Source organism: Cetorhinus maximus, chromosome 1, assembly GCF_964194155.1.
Source record: "Cetorhinus maximus chromosome 1, sCetMax3.hap1.1, whole genome shotgun sequence".
Lineage (NCBI taxonomy): Eukaryota > Metazoa > Chordata > Chondrichthyes > Lamniformes > Cetorhinidae > Cetorhinus > Cetorhinus maximus.
The window spans coordinates 32,033,107-32,048,699 of record NC_135879.1 but is presented as its reverse complement, the minus strand read 5'-3'; the positions used below and the strand labels follow the sequence as shown (position 1 = coordinate 32,048,699).

Genomic DNA, 15,593 nt, shown 5'->3' with positions numbered 1-15,593 from the left:
GGTGATATGCACTCATTCGACACCCAACTCAAATGTTTCTTCCCAACCTTGTGTGATAATGCACTACTGAAACCTGTCCTGCTATAATCTCTTCAGCAATTATGCAGGACGTTATTCTATGTGACTTGCACATCAATAAAATATTGCAATTAAAAATTAGGATAAAGATCTTCTATAGATTTAACCTATAGTCTAAGTCAAAATTTATCCACATTTTACTGACCTGTCAAACCAATGTCTTTTATAATTAATAAAAATTGACAGAGATCCTGCGAATGGAAAAGTAATTGTTAGAATAGATATTAAATCATCAATACACATTGAAAATATGAACTACACCATTTCATAATTTTAATCCCACAAAAATATATTTTTTTCTCTATCCTGGATTGGAAAGTCTGTCAGTCTGTCTAAAAGACAATGCGGTAGGTATTAGATTATATACCTATCCAAGGCAAATTCATTACTCTGCCACTAATGACTTCAGTTGCTGTCTATTCTATTGCACAGATTGTCTCGATCTCCTTCAACAGGCTATTGAGCTTCCATATCGCCTTCTTGATCAGCAATGTACTGATGTGGTATCTATTTCTAAAAGCTTCCCTGATGGATCCTGGTTTCCTTTTGAGAGACAGTGAAGAATACGATCATGCTCTTAAGCAGGTATAACTCCCAACCTTTCTTCGGTGCCAAGGAAATTGTATCTTGCAGGGAATTCCCAGGGCTGTCTTCACCAACTGTTTATATCCAAGGGATGTCACGGTTTGTGATTTTAAGTACAGTAAAATATCTGTATCCACACAGACCAGAAACAAGTTTTCTGTAAATATATGAAGCATATTTTACATTTTCAGAAATTACGTTTGGTGCAATATGAAAGTGATAGGGAGAGGGTGAGTTAAATATAGGTATATCTATTATTCAAAATGTAAAATGAATCTCACTTTCTGGCTGGTGAAAACAAATCTTAAAATTCTGATTGATTCTCAGCTGCAACCCTGAATCTGAGCCAACACACAACTTCCAAAGATCCCTGGCCAAACAACAATATATTCTGAGCAACCTTGGGCTATGTTTAGTTATTACAATTAGACTTTGTGAACTAAAAAATGCAGGCAACTTAAACCCAGTACTAACATTGTAAATTCCATTGTGTAATATTGCTATTGTTTTAAAACAACAAATCATTCAATTTACCATGGTTGGCCTGCCGAATTATACTTCTTAAAAAGGGAAAGAAAGTCAGTAACTTCATGCTGGATACATCTCACAATTTACAAGCACTTTCCAATCTATGGGTGGAATCGTCCACTCCCATTGGCGGCTGACATCATGGCGGGCGTGAGCGGATAATTTGGCGGGAAGGCCGAAAATCAGTTCCACACCATCGTGAAACATGTTTGCAATCGTCAGCTCCGCCTGTCAATAGCAGGCTGCATTTCCCGCTGTCGGACTTTGGGAACTTCATTGTAATACATCTGCATATCATAACAAGCCCAGCTCACTGGAATCATCCCACCACGCTGGAGCACCCGAGTGCAAATCACGCCAACGTGTTTCACAACAGCATTTATAGGGCATGCACCTGGTAAGTTGCACTTCGAGGGGAACTCGGAAGTGAGTGCACAGTAATGTTGTACAGCGCTTGCAAGAGTCATCTGTTGAACTTCAAGGTTGCCTCGCCACACATTCAGGCGAGGGCACAGGCAAGGCGGCTGGCTGACAGTGTGGTGCCGGGGCGAGGGCTGCCCTACGATTGAGGTGAGCTGGGGGGTCAAGGGCTGCACTACGGTTAATGGTAGTGCATAAGCACATGCGGGAGTTGAGGGAGGGAAATGGCCACGCATTAGGGAAACCTTGTATAAAGTGACTATTCCTCCACAGCTGAGGCAGTTCAGGCGCAGGCACATTGACATGCTTGGAGTTGGTCCCCTAGCTTATCTGCGCACACAAGCAACACTGAGACCTGAAAGTGCCACCAAATACTCCGGCGCTCTTCACCCCTCGGGCACAGACAGCAAACTAATGAGTGTTTTAGTGGACTGCAGGACAATTGGACAACTGCGCAAGTTGTACAATCTATACAAAGCTGGCCTTGGAGCAGTCACTGGTGGAGGCAATCACAGCCCCTTGCAATGTCATCTTCCAGGTTTGGACCAGTCCCTCCCATGGTTCAAGCTAACAATGCAGCCTTGCAGTGCGGGTTAGGAGAATGCCTGCGCCTGAGCTGAGAGCACAACATGCAGTCCAGTGGGCGAAGCTGCCGCCAATCAGTCAGGTGGAGTGGGGTGGAGTTTGGTGGGGTTTCGGGCAGCCGTGCAGTGCACTAAACTCTGGCCATCCAAATGTTGGCCAGCACTCTCTTGGATGCGTTAAGGGGCCTTCAGACTTAACCAAGAGAGGTTCTTAGAACACCCAAGCTAACCCACGTCTCTCTCTTTCATCCTGCAGGAGGAGTATATTAGGAGCGTGGAGCCTGGTGTCCTAGCTGTATGACTCGTTGGCTTACAGACAGCGGAGATGAAGCAGGAGAGTGACGGAGGTACCTGGCTGGGCAGAGGGAGAAGCAGCACCCTCAGGAAGAAGGGGCAGCTGAGGCTCCCTCGCACGCTGCCAAAGAGCTACAGCGAGCCATCATTGGTCAGTACCTAGCTAGACCCAGGGTCTGTAGGCATCGCCTTTCATTCCTGCAGATGACCGAGAACCAGTGTGGCCAAAGACTGCACATGTCCAGGAAACTGGTTGGTCACCTCTACCACCTGCTGCAGGATTTGGTGCCAAAGGGACATGGAGGGCATCCACTGCCTGTGGCCACAGCACTCAATTTCTATGCCAGTGGCTCCTTTCAGGATTCCACAGGTGACCTCTGTGGGATATTGCAAACCACCAGCTACAAATGCATCCATGAGGTCATGGACGCCATCTTCGCGAAGGCACACAACTGTGCATTTTGCCCGGGACCGGGAAAGCCAGGATACAAGAGCGCTGGGATTTGTCCAGATCTCAGGTTTACCACAGGTGCAGGGTGCCATCAACTGCACTTACTCTCAGATCACCGTGGCAACAAGTGGTCAACTATGTCAACCACAAGGGCTTCCACTCGCTGAATGTTCAGCTGGTGTGCGACACATACGCATCCTGCAGGTCTGCACACAGTTTTCAGGCCGTGTCCATGACTCCTACATTCTCAGTAGGTCACAGATCCCTGGCATCTTCCAAGGTGTCTGCAGGGATGGCTCCTTGGGGACAAGGGGTACCCGCAGTGGACATAGCTGATGACACCCGTACGGCAGCCTCAGGCTGCAGCACAGCAAAGGTACAACGAGACTTGAAGGTACAATGAAGGTGAGGATGACGATGATGAAGCCATCGCACTGGCCAGACGAGGCAGGCACGCTCGGGAGGTTCTGATAACTGCTAGATTCGTAGAGAATGATGATGACATGCACCGAGGAGACACCATAGATCCTCACATTGCATCTGTGAATGTTTAACTCCAGTCTGGTTGATGGCTGCGCACATACTCTCTGTGATAAGGCTCCTGTCATGGAGCCACAGCAGAGGCCCTAATAGTTGCTAGATTCCAAGAGGATGGTGATGACATGCAGTGAGGACACTCCATAGATCTTCACATTGCCTACATGAATGCCTGACTCCTGTCTGACTGAGGGCAGCTTGCTTGCGCTCTGTGATCAGGGTCATATCATAGAGGTGCAGTGGTGAAACTTTAAATGCACCTGATCCTTTGTCAGCCTTCAGCATCTGACCCCTTCAGGAGCACAGTGTCACCAGTCACAGATGCTGAAGAGATGGGAGGCCAGCCCCTCTTCAAAGGTGCTGAGAGCACACAGAGAGAATGATGGAACTCTGTGGTGCCTGCCCATGATATTCTGGCAGCAATGACAAGCACCGTCGAGGTGCAGGTATCAGTAATGTGTCCAATGAATATGAAGCCGGACCATCATTTTGGTCTGAAGGTAACACACTGCACAGGGAAAAGGCCCTGGACTGAGACACCTGCCTTTATCTTGTGCAGGAACCAAGGTTTCACATCTGAGTGACACGAACAAGGAGCCATAGGCAGGGAGACATTCTTGGGAGCTTATTTGCAATAGTGAACATTATATACAAGTGATTAGCACCCATGCCAAGGCTGTGCAGCTACATCTTCTTAACCTTCCTAACCCTGCCGCTACGTCTTGGTGCTCCCCAGACATCCGCAGTGGAGGTGGAGGCAGCCTGCTGACTGCAATGCCTTGTCTGTGATGACCTTGGCTGGCGTCCTCTGGAGGGCTGAGACATGGAGGGCCCCAGCCTGCTTTCGGGGTCCTGCTGTGTGGCAGTGGCACCCTCCTCGGCCTGTGGAACTGGAGCTGCTGGGGTCACAAAACAAGGGGATTTGAATGGGCCGGACACTCCCAGAGTCACTTGGAATGTGCACCTGCTGATCCTTCTGTCCATGGGTGCCCATGGGCTGGAAACCTGGGAAGTTTCTACCGCTAATGCTGTGGATCAGACAGTGCGATGTGCTCACCAGATTGTGGTCCCAAGGCTACTCAAGAACTAGGTCCCACCAAGCGTGTGTCTCTGCACTGGTGGAGGATGTGGGTGAGCGTTGTGATGGGTCTTCAATGGGGGTGTCATCAGGTTCCTCTTCTGAGTTGTCTTCAGGGCTTTTTTGGAGGCCCTGGGCCATGGATTCTCTCGGCTGTTTCTTAGATGTGCCTGCAAAAGTAGGGAGAGATAATTAGTGCATGGCAGTGGCCTGTGAAACAGGACACATCAGTCACAGCATGGTTGCCTGATGGATGTTGCTGGATCCTCACTTGATTGAGCACCGCTGACCTCACCGTCAGCACAGGACCGGTCCAGATCTTTGCCAGCCAGCTAGATGATTCGATTTTCAAAGTCTGTTAGGACCTTGATGTCGGGCATTCCTCCACTAGTCTGTGACCTCTCCCTCTTATTGTGTGTCAGCTTGTCCTGCATGAATACAGATGGAGAGAGTGTAAGCGGGACACCTGCCAGGCCTGATGTTAAGTATGCCTGGCATGTGTGAGTGGTGAGTGGTTCCAAGGATGGGATGAGGACAATGAAGGTGCGTGTGAGAGAGTGAATGGTGATGTTCCTTGAACTGGCAGTGAGCGAGGGCCCTGTGGATGTGTGATGGGTTTGTGAGTGTGTGGGTTGAGAGTGATGAGGAGAGTGACTTACCCTGGCAGAATGGAGGAGATCATTCATATTCTTGTGGCACTGGGTGGCTGTCCTCTTTTGCAAGTTGTTGGCATTGACGACTGCTGCCACCTCCTCCAAAACCAGATTGGTAATTTTGCTGCTCCTCCTGCGGCCAGAGCTGGGTAGAGGACATGACGGAGGGCCTCCACGGCGTCCAAAAGGCACTCGAGGGACGCATCATTAAACTGGAAGGCTGCTGTCTTCTTGCCTTTCGGGACCATGCCTTCTGTGCAGCAGCCCTGGGCCGCGAGCACTGAGATGATGGCGTGGTGGACGATTCGGAGGCTGCCCGCCATCGAAATGGTGTGTTTCCCGGGAATGCATGATTAATGAGGCGGGATTGGGACGATACAGCGTGAAAAGCCACCATTATGGCCAGCAGGTCAAACGTTCTTTTTCCCGCCCGCTCCTGCATTAGTGCAAATCTGGGACGATCTTTTGGCCAAAAATGATTACATTTTGGCCTGGGCCAGTGATTACTGAACAACAATCAGACTGTGCAGGCTTAAAAGGATATAGCTCTACCTTAGAAACACAGTAATACATGCCGCATTCCAGAGGATAATACTTTAGTCCTTACGAAACAGTATATCATGAGCAATGGCATGGGAGATGCAGCAAAGCAATTCATTCCATCTGATCACCTGATTACTCCCCACCCAGGAAGATGAAAATTACCTGCGATTTGTTTTTTTTTCTATAAAACATGAAAACAAGGTAAAACATGAGCTTTTTCAACTTTTCACTGGGGTATTTTCCTGAAAAAAATATTGTTCCTATATTCAATATATTCTGCGTGTGACAAAACTTTCAATTTTGAACTTAGACATTGTATGATCTAGCAGGGACGTGCTGATTAAAAGTCATGCAGCGGGATTTTCTGCACCCGCCCTACTGCCGCGATCTGGTCCCGCCACAAGTTAATGGACTTCTGGCTGGGGCACTGCTTCGTCCGCAGCGGGTCCCACCTGCAACCGGGCCGGAAAATCCCAGCAATGGTTAAAGCAGAACAATTTAGTAACGCTCGGTACAATGCCATAGATATTTTGCAACGAAGGAAAGATTAAGTAGTTTTATCCGAAGTTTTACACATTTCTTGGCATTACCATACATATAATTGAAAAAATGAACAATAAAGAGTTCCACCTTAAATTTATAGGCTAACACGGACTTATTTAACCGTGGTATATATTTATCTACCTGCAGTCGGTGAGGAAAATACCTGATTTCCAGGAACCAATTAATAAAATAAATATTTTACAGCCTCTGAAGTGATCTCTTATGACATCTTTCTATGCAATTCCGAATGCAACCCATACATCCTACCCCTGTGCCCCTTCCCAGAACATAACCTCAGATTCACTGTGAACAGCACTGCTGGAGAAATGTTAACATAAAAATGTTGCACCTAGTGTGTAGTTTGCCTGTATACTGCCATAGCGTATGTGTGTGTAAATCTCTTGCAGTTAACTTCAGCTTACCATACATAAAGTGGAAACAAATCATATGCAAACGGGTATGCAACATGTAAATCACATATGAAGAAGCAGGTTAATAGTTTCTAATGAGGAGCTGCTAAAGGCTTATGGAAATAATCAATAAAGCACGAGGAGTTAGCAAACCAGTGGGTGGTGGAGCTGGAAGCATAGTGGTAATGTTACTGGACAAGTAACCCAGAGGTCTGGACTGATGCTTCAGAGACATGAGTTCAAATCCCAGCATGGCATCTGAGGGAATTTAAATTCAATTAATTAATAAATCTGGAATAAAATGCTAGTCTCAGTAATGGTGACCATGAAACTGCCAGATTGTCATAAAAGCCCATCTGGTTCACTAATATCCTTCACAGGAGGAAATCTGCTGTTCTTGCCTACATGTAATCCCAGACCCACAACAATGTGGTTGACTCTTAACTGCCTTCTGAAATGGCCTAGCAAGCCACTCTGTTCAAGTAGCAGGACATTTAGGAAATCATAATAAAACCAGGCAGAGTCAACATAGTTTTGTGGAAGGGAAATCACGTTTGACAAATTTATTAGAGCTCTTTGAGGATGTAACAAGCAAAGTGGATAAAGGAGAATCAGTACATGTAGTTAGATTTCTAAAAGGCATTCACTAAGATGACACATAAAACATTACTGCAAAAGATAAATGCTCATGTTTTTGGGGATGATATGTTAGCATGGGCAGAGGACTGGCTAACTAATAGGAAAAAAAGTGAGGATAAATGGGTCATTTTCAGGTGGCAAACTGTAACTAGTGGAGTGCCAAAGAGATCAGTGTTGGGGCCTCAATTATTTACAATCGATATTAATGACTTTTATTGTAGCCAGATTTGCGGGTGATACAAAGATAAGTAGGAAAGTAAGTTGTGAGAAGGATACAAAAAATCTGCAAAACGATATAGATAGATTAAGTGAGTGGGCAAAAATTTGTCAGATGGAGTATAATGTGGGAAAATGTGAGGTTGTCCACTTTGGCAGGTAGAGTAGAAAAGCAGAATATTATTTAAATGTAGAGAGACTGCAGAATGCTGCGGTATAAAGGGATCTGGGTGTCCATGTACATGAATCACAAAAAGCAGGTACAGCAAGTAATTGGGAAGGCAAATGGAATGTTGGCCTTTATTGCAATGGGAATGAAGTATAAAAGTAGGGAAGTCTTGCTACAATTGTACAGGTTATTGGTGAGGCCAACCTGGAGTATGGTGTACAGTTTTGATCTCCTTAGTTAAGGAAGGATATACTTACATTGGAACCTTCAGAGAAGGTTCACTAGACTGATTCCTGGGATGAAAGTGTTGTCTTATGAGAAATGTTGGGCCTATACTGATTGGAGTTTAGAAGAATAAGAGGTGATTTTATTGACACATACAAGATTCTGAGGGGGCCTAAAAGGGTAGATGCTGAGAGGATGTTACCTCTTGTGGAGGAATCTAGAACTGGAGGCACAGTTTAAAAATAAGGGATCTCCCATTTAAGACAGAGATGAGGAAGAATTTCTTCTCTCAGAGGGTTGTTAGTTTTTGGAATTCTCTTCCGCAGAGAGCATTGGAGGCTGGGTCATTGAATATATTCAAGGCTGGCTAAAGAGATTTTTGATTGACAAGGACATCAAGAGTTATGGGGGATAGGCGGAAAAGTGGAGTTAAGGCCAAAATCAGATCAGCCATGATCTTATTGAATGGTGGAGCAGGCTTGATAAGCTGAATGGCCTACTCCTGCTCCTATTTCTTATGATCTTATGAACAATTAGGGATGGGCAATAAATGCTGGACTTGGCAACAATGCTCACATCCCAATAACAAATATTTTTTAAAAACTGTGTAAATCAGAAACAAAAAAACCATGGCAGCAAAATTCAACACCCCTGGCACAAGTAGCTTTGGCATTAGTGTCGCCTCTGACCACTTACAGTATGCTCCGCACTGAACATGCTGTTGAGGCTCTTCGTGTTGTCTGCTTGAGCTGTCAGTATGCAGAGTGGGAAGGTCACGCCATCAATCAAGGTCTAATGCTGCTTTGACACCTGACCTGCAGTTTTGAACCCCTGCTCCAGTTAAAGCCCTTTCTTCAACATATGCTGTGGATCATGGATTCAGCAGCATGAGGGAACTCCCAGTCCTATTTAAAGGCATCACTGTCCAACTTGCAGGTTAGTTTCTTTTTATTATCTACTTGCTCTTGTTGAGTTAGTGGGATTAAGTAATGGGTTGTTGGTGGAGTTGTAAAAAGTTGGTTAAGTCTGCAGGGACATTGGGGTTGCATTGTGTGTTTCTAAAAGACCTCTGAGTACATTGCTTGCTCCCAGTTATGGGGCTACATTTGCAGTTCTCCTTGGGCTGGAGCAGAGGCAGTAGAGAAGACAAGCTGCTCTTAGAGAGAAAATGAGACAGGCTCTCGGCAGGAGACCTTACCCACCTAGGCTCTTCAGGGAGCACTTCTCCTACCTGGACTTAGGCCAGGAGCAGTGTTTTTGGTGGCTGTGTTTTATCAAGTATGTAGTCAAGAAATGTGTTACCCTTTGGAGTCAGACATACAGCTTCAGAACAGGACAATGACATGCTGCCAGCAGCCATCAAGATGATCATGCCCCTGAATATTTTCAACAGTGGATCCTTCCAGGCCGGAGCAGACAACAGAGCAAACATTTCACAGTTCACCATCCATCACTGCATCTGGGAGGTCACAGAGGCTCTGTATGTCGGGAGATAGGACTTCACTAACTTCTCTCTAAACAGACAGAAGCAGGAGGAGCAGGTTCATGGCTCTGCCAGGACATCAGGCTTCTCCATGGCGCAGGGAACCATAGATACCATGCATGTGGCTTTGCAGGTGCCAAAGCTCAATGGTGAAATGTACCGGAATCGCAAAGGGAAAAGCTAAGGAAAATAAAGGAGAAAACTATAAACAGACAAAAAAAGTTAGAACAACAGTAGGCGATATCTAAAAGGGAGCTCAATAGAGTTCAGGAGAAATATATTCCACGAGAAATAAGAACAAGCAGGTCAAGGTTGTGATGACATAGAAAAGTAAGGAGTTGAGGATAGAGGTGAATCTATAGAAAAAGGCATAAGCAAAGGATGTAAACAATAAAAAGAGAGTGACAAATCAGAATACGATGAACTGAGGAAAGAGATTAAAAATACAATTAGACAATTGTCAAGTAGACAACTAGCTAATGAAAATATCAAACATTATAAAAAGAATATATAAACTTTATAATTTTATATTTTGAATAGCAGTAAAATATTGCTGATGTCTGCAAACATACCAGATAGAAATGTAGCTGGATGATGACCCAGTATTTCACTTCTAAGGGTCTTTAACACTCATTTAAGGATCATTTGGTGCCAGTCTGTCTCATACAGCTCAACCTTGATGTTCTATAAAGATCTTTAATAATGGATTCTCAAATGTCATTGCAGCTCAAATGAATGAGTCAACCTGACTAGTAAATACCAATTAAACTCATTCACCCTCATTGTGAAAACTGCAGAAACTGTATCTTAACAGGTTCAGGCTACAGCAACAGCCTAGTACCAAATAAAAAATACAGTAAAGTTGCAGTTTCATTTTTTAGTCCGTAAGTTCAGTGATTGAAGAGTTTCACATGTCAATTCTCAAATTTAACACTGCAAAATTTACTATTTCAGGTTGATATTAAATCATTTTTACTTTCTAAGCTGGCACCACGTTATTTGTATACACATGTCTTATTTTCCAAACATACATTTGGAGAGTCAAAAGGACCTAGTATATGGATTCAGGACAATAGTGCATTGAGTTCAGCTATTTTCAACTCCTCGAAAATTCTAGCATCAGTTGCAGTGCAAAACATCTCATAAAGCATCTGAACCTGTCAATGTTTTCAAGTTTTTCCCTTCTTCTGCAGAATATGTTGAGATCTTGTTGGGGTAAATTTCCACAACCCTCTGGATACTGGCCAATATTCATGTATGTGCCCACAAAAGTAAGAGTCATAGGCTATTTGACTGTGGCAGGCATCACAGCAAAGCTGATCAACTGTCACCATCCATACATGCACATTGTAATGCCCATATTATTAGACTGAGATCAGGAGCAGGTGGCTTGACTGGATTTCTCCCCTCCCTAGCTCAGGGCCTTGAGCCCAGTTGTCACCTGCTAACCTGATATGAGACCAAATAACTCTATGCAAACCATGAGTCAAACCTCTGACCTAGTGATGATACAATACTTCAAATTGGGTCATATTTAAAATGTATCTTAAAGGAACATTTTAAATGATTAACTTACTTTCAATCGGTACAAGAATTATGGGAAGCTCCAAACTTAAGCACAAATTGTTTATTATATGATCTTTAAAATTCAATTTTACTTTTTATTGAATTAATTTTATTAGTAATCAAAAGCTATTTACAATAAAAACAAAGTTAAAGGCCACCCATCAGAGTTACAGGGCCCAACAGAACATAGCTACATAACAATACAGCCCAATCCTACAAAGTCTAGGGGTTTATTTTTAAGTCAATTTCCATACTTCTGGATTTATCTGAAGTATAAACCCATAGTGTTTTCAGCCTTTAGAACCAAATCATGACCTTTATAATCTATTATTTGTGTTATGCTGTTGTTCAGTAGCAACCTACAGTTAATCACTGACCAGTAGTGATCCAGTAGTCGCCCTTCCCCCCAGAAGCATCCAAAACTCCCAACAATGGGAGAGAACTCAGATCCCGTATTTCGCGACAATCTTTTCATGCAATTTGCTTCAAGTAATTGAATCACAATAGAACAGAGAACCATATTATGGACCATAATATAAAGGCCCCTTGAGAATCTGCCATTCCCAGAAACCACAAACCTCAGTCCGTCATGCAAACCACTTGTGGACTATAATTTACTCCAATGGATTTCTGGTTCACTGTTTACACCTAACATCTACTCCATCACATTTAAGCTCTCACACCACACCAGCATTTCTGTTTGCTTTGATGAAATTATGAATAATTATTCTAAATCCATCATTATAAATCCAATTGATCATATATAAGTTTACAAATGTCGATTTTAAATTATTTAGTGAATTACTCAGTAGCTATTTTGTCTTTTTTTATTGCTGTCATTCCTGTGAAGGTGTTGCTGTCCTTCAGTTCTCAAGTCAGCAGCAGCAGAGCATTTGCTTTGATTCCTAATACACAAGTTTGCCAGATATATCTCCTCAGAGCTTCTGACTCAGAGTTGGTCCAAGCCTCCTGACAAAATGACAAGGTTTAAATTTTCTGATTTTATTTATGCAGCTCCCCCCCACCCAATCCAAGGCATGAAACACATTCATATTCTATAAGTGCAGAATGCTTTTTTTTAAATAATTGCAAGGAAGGCCAAATCTGACTAACAAGTTTTTATTTTGAGGCAGTCAAGAGCATAGCGAACAAGGGAGTTTCAATGGATATTGGCTTTTTTCAATTTCCAGAAGGCATTTGATAAAGCAATTTTAGCAAAAATAAAGTGCTAGGAATTGCAGCAATCCTACTATATGGATTGGTAATTGATTGTGAAGTAAGAGACAGAGTAGAAATGAAATAATGTTTGTTTGTTTGGCAAAATTTGGCAAGTAGTGTTACCCTGGGATCTGTGCTAGGACCTTAGATTCACCATATGTATTAATGATTTGGAGGACAGAATCGAGAGTTGTATATCTAAGTTTGTAGATGACACTAAGGGCCAGATTTTGGCTACTGAGGTGGGTACCTCGAGTCATGAAATTTCCTGACTCGCCGACCCGCCTTGGTAAAAAAAGTACCACAAATAGTGAGATTTTCACTCTGCGGGAGAAGGTGTGGGCTAAAATCAGGCCCATCAGCACCTGAAACAGAAACTGGGAAGACACGGGGACGGGCAGGTGCCAAGGCAGGCTGGTTAGAAGGCCTGCCTCAGTTCTCTGGGACTTGGTCCCAGTTGTTTCAGAAGGTTTTAGGCCCTCTAGCCCTCAATCCTGACACCCCCTCACTCCCCTCCCTCCCATGGACCCTCATACCCCCATGCCAACTCAATGCCAACTCATCTAGTATTCACTATGGGCAGATCTCAGGAGCCATGTAGAGATGAAAAAACCTCTAAGCATCTATTACAGCTCTCACTACATGGACTTGATTGTGAAAACAACCCACCCTGGAAGCACCAAAGCTTTTAATCTCAAGTGGTTAATCTTTTATAAAAACAAACAAATTTCTGTTCATGTGCCTAATCCATTAATAGCCTTTTAAGCTGTCAATCAAACATTGAACTCAGAACACCCTGCTGACATTATTACAGCCTTTGAAACTCAGCCAATCATTCGTAATGAAAAGCCTTTAGGGTAATGTCAGCAAAGAACTCTATTGAAACTGTCAGAACTGATATTACACCAGCTGGCCAGTCAATCAAAGCATTCGAGCAGAGGTTTTTTTTAACAATCACTGACACCTGCAGCCAGGTTTGTTTTTACACTTTAATGATGGGGGCATTTGAAAAACTTCAGATCATAACAGTTAAACATATTTCATTTGTCCTTCAAGAGCATTTACGTCCACACCATAACATTGTGATGACCACACGATTAAGACTCAATGAAACAATGAAAATGAGGTCTTTGAACAGAGCACTAAGTTCAAATGGCCTTGCTGAGTTCAGGAATCCCTCCTGTGTGACTCACAACCCACCCCCTTTCCCCTACCGGCAAAAATGGGACCTGTCAGAAATGGAGGCAGAACTTCCGCATCCAGGTCCTGCCCGTAATTTTTAAAGGAAGACTCCGCGAAAATCCGGATAGGAAGTACAGTAAATTGTATAGATGCGAGCAATAAGGTCCAGTGTGTCATTGACTGATTAAGTGGGTAGGCAATAGTATATCAAATGTAGTTCAATGTGGGTGTATGTGAGGTCATCCACTTTGTTTTCAGAAAGAAGAATCAGAATATTCTCAGAATGGTGTGGGATCAGAAGTTGTGGAGGAGCAAAGGCACAAATGTGTTCAAGTGCACAGATCACTAAAAACTAGTTTACAGGTACAAGCAATTTATATTTATATAGCACCTTTAACATGTTATAATGTCCCAAGGTGCTTCACAGGAGCATTGTAAAACAGAACATGATACTGAGCCACATAGAGATATTAGGTTAGAAGACAGGGCTGAATTTTACAGTCGAGGGTGTACATTGTTCACCCCCCCACCCCCCCCAATACAAAAATCGGTCACAAAAATTGTCTATAAAAGAGGCGGCAAAGCAGCAAAACACACTGTGGGCTAAACAAACAGAGAATGGGACTTCCACCCCTCAGTGGGAGAAAGTCCTGCCCTAGAGAGCTGCCTGCAAACCTGATTAGCCAGCAGCTCTAGCAGTCCCAGCTCTGTCAGAATTCAATAAGCACCAGAACTCAATAGTGGGCACTAGTCCCGCAATGAAGAGAGCAGTTGGTCTCAGTTTCAGGTAAGTCCAGAATTTTAGGTGGGGGAGGATCGGGGATCCTGGGGTGGGGGGGTGGTGGGGGTGCAGTGGCGAGAGGGCTGGTTTTGGAGGCCAGTTGGGGATGCACAAAGGGAAAGGTATCATCTTGGGGGGGTGCCCCCAATGGGCACAGGGCATCCATCAAAGCATGTACCCTCACCCTCGCTTCCTGCTTTTTCACCTCACCTCAGGTGGACACCCCACTCCCGCCTGCCTGCCCATGCCAATGTATTAAGGTGTGGGCAGCGTAACATTCAGGTCAATTGGCTTGTTAACAAGCTCAATTGCCCATTAATGATTTTTCTAAAAATGGAGAGTGGGCTGCTGATTTCAGCACCCGCCTGCCTAGCATATTACATGAAACTGGCATGTTGACTCGAGTTTGCGATGCAACGTCATCACGCTGGATTTTACACATGTGCAGCAGTACCAATTTTTAAACATAAAATCCCAGCCCAAAAGCTTAGTCAAAGAGATAGGTTTTAAGAAGTTTCTCAACAAAGGAAAGCAAGGTAGAGAAGCGGAGAGGTCCATAGAGGGAATTCCAGAGCTTAGGGCACAGGCAACTGAAGGCATGGCCACCAATGATGGTGCGATTAAAATTGATGATGCTCAAAAGAATTGGATGAGTGCAGAGGAGAGTTGTAGAGCTGGAGATTAAAGAAATAGAAATAGGTGAACCCATAGAGGGATTTGAAAACAAGGATGAGAATTTTGTTACAGAGAGCGGAGAGAAGGCAGGATGGTTCCTCCTTTTCTCACCTCTCGACTGACTGCAACAAGATGTGTTTGAGAAAAGAAGAGTTTTAATCCTTTGAGTACTGTGGCTCTCAAGAACAGATACAAGACAGGTTTTCTCGTAAGTTGTAAAAAAAATAAGAATAAATGTTTATTTCTCAAGACCTAGATGCAATCATAAGAGCATCCACTCATACATGCACACAAGACACACCCACACACAAGAAAAGGTGATTACAAAAAAGGTAGCATGCACTTAGCTTTTTAAAGAGTCCAAAAGTTACTATTACTCTTGTCTTTAGTGATGGAAGCTGAAAATGTTGCAGGCCTGATGATTTTCCTTTGGTTCACTGAAGAAAATGGAGGTTGGAAGTTTCTGGCAATGAATTCACAATGGCTTACTGTCTGCAATAGCAGGTATCTAACTTAACTCCAGTTGAAGTTGTAGTCAAACTCCTGTAGCGAAGAACATAAGAAATAGGAACAGGAGTAGACCATTCAGCCCCTCGAGCCTGCTTCGCCATTCAATAAGATCATGGCTGATCTTCTTGTGTTTCGATTTCTACATTCTCATCTAACCCCGATAACCTTTGATTCCCTTACCTAACAAGAATCTATCTACCTCAGCCTTAAAAATATTCAATGACC

The 15,593-nt window shown here is 43.8% G+C and overlaps 1 protein-coding gene across 2 annotated transcripts in view; it reads left to right on the top strand.

Annotated features, from left to right (window-relative positions):
* LOC144679255 (uncharacterized) overlaps positions 1–15,593 on the top strand; it is a 180,951-nt gene that overhangs the window by 130,841 nt on the left and 34,517 nt on the right. For both annotated transcript variants that reach the window (XM_078539665.1, XM_078539666.1), the window contains exon 7: positions 511–663. In XM_078539665.1, coding sequence (XP_078395791.1) covers positions 511–663 — 153 coding nt within the window. The remainder of the gene's footprint in view (positions 1–510; positions 664–15,593) is intronic.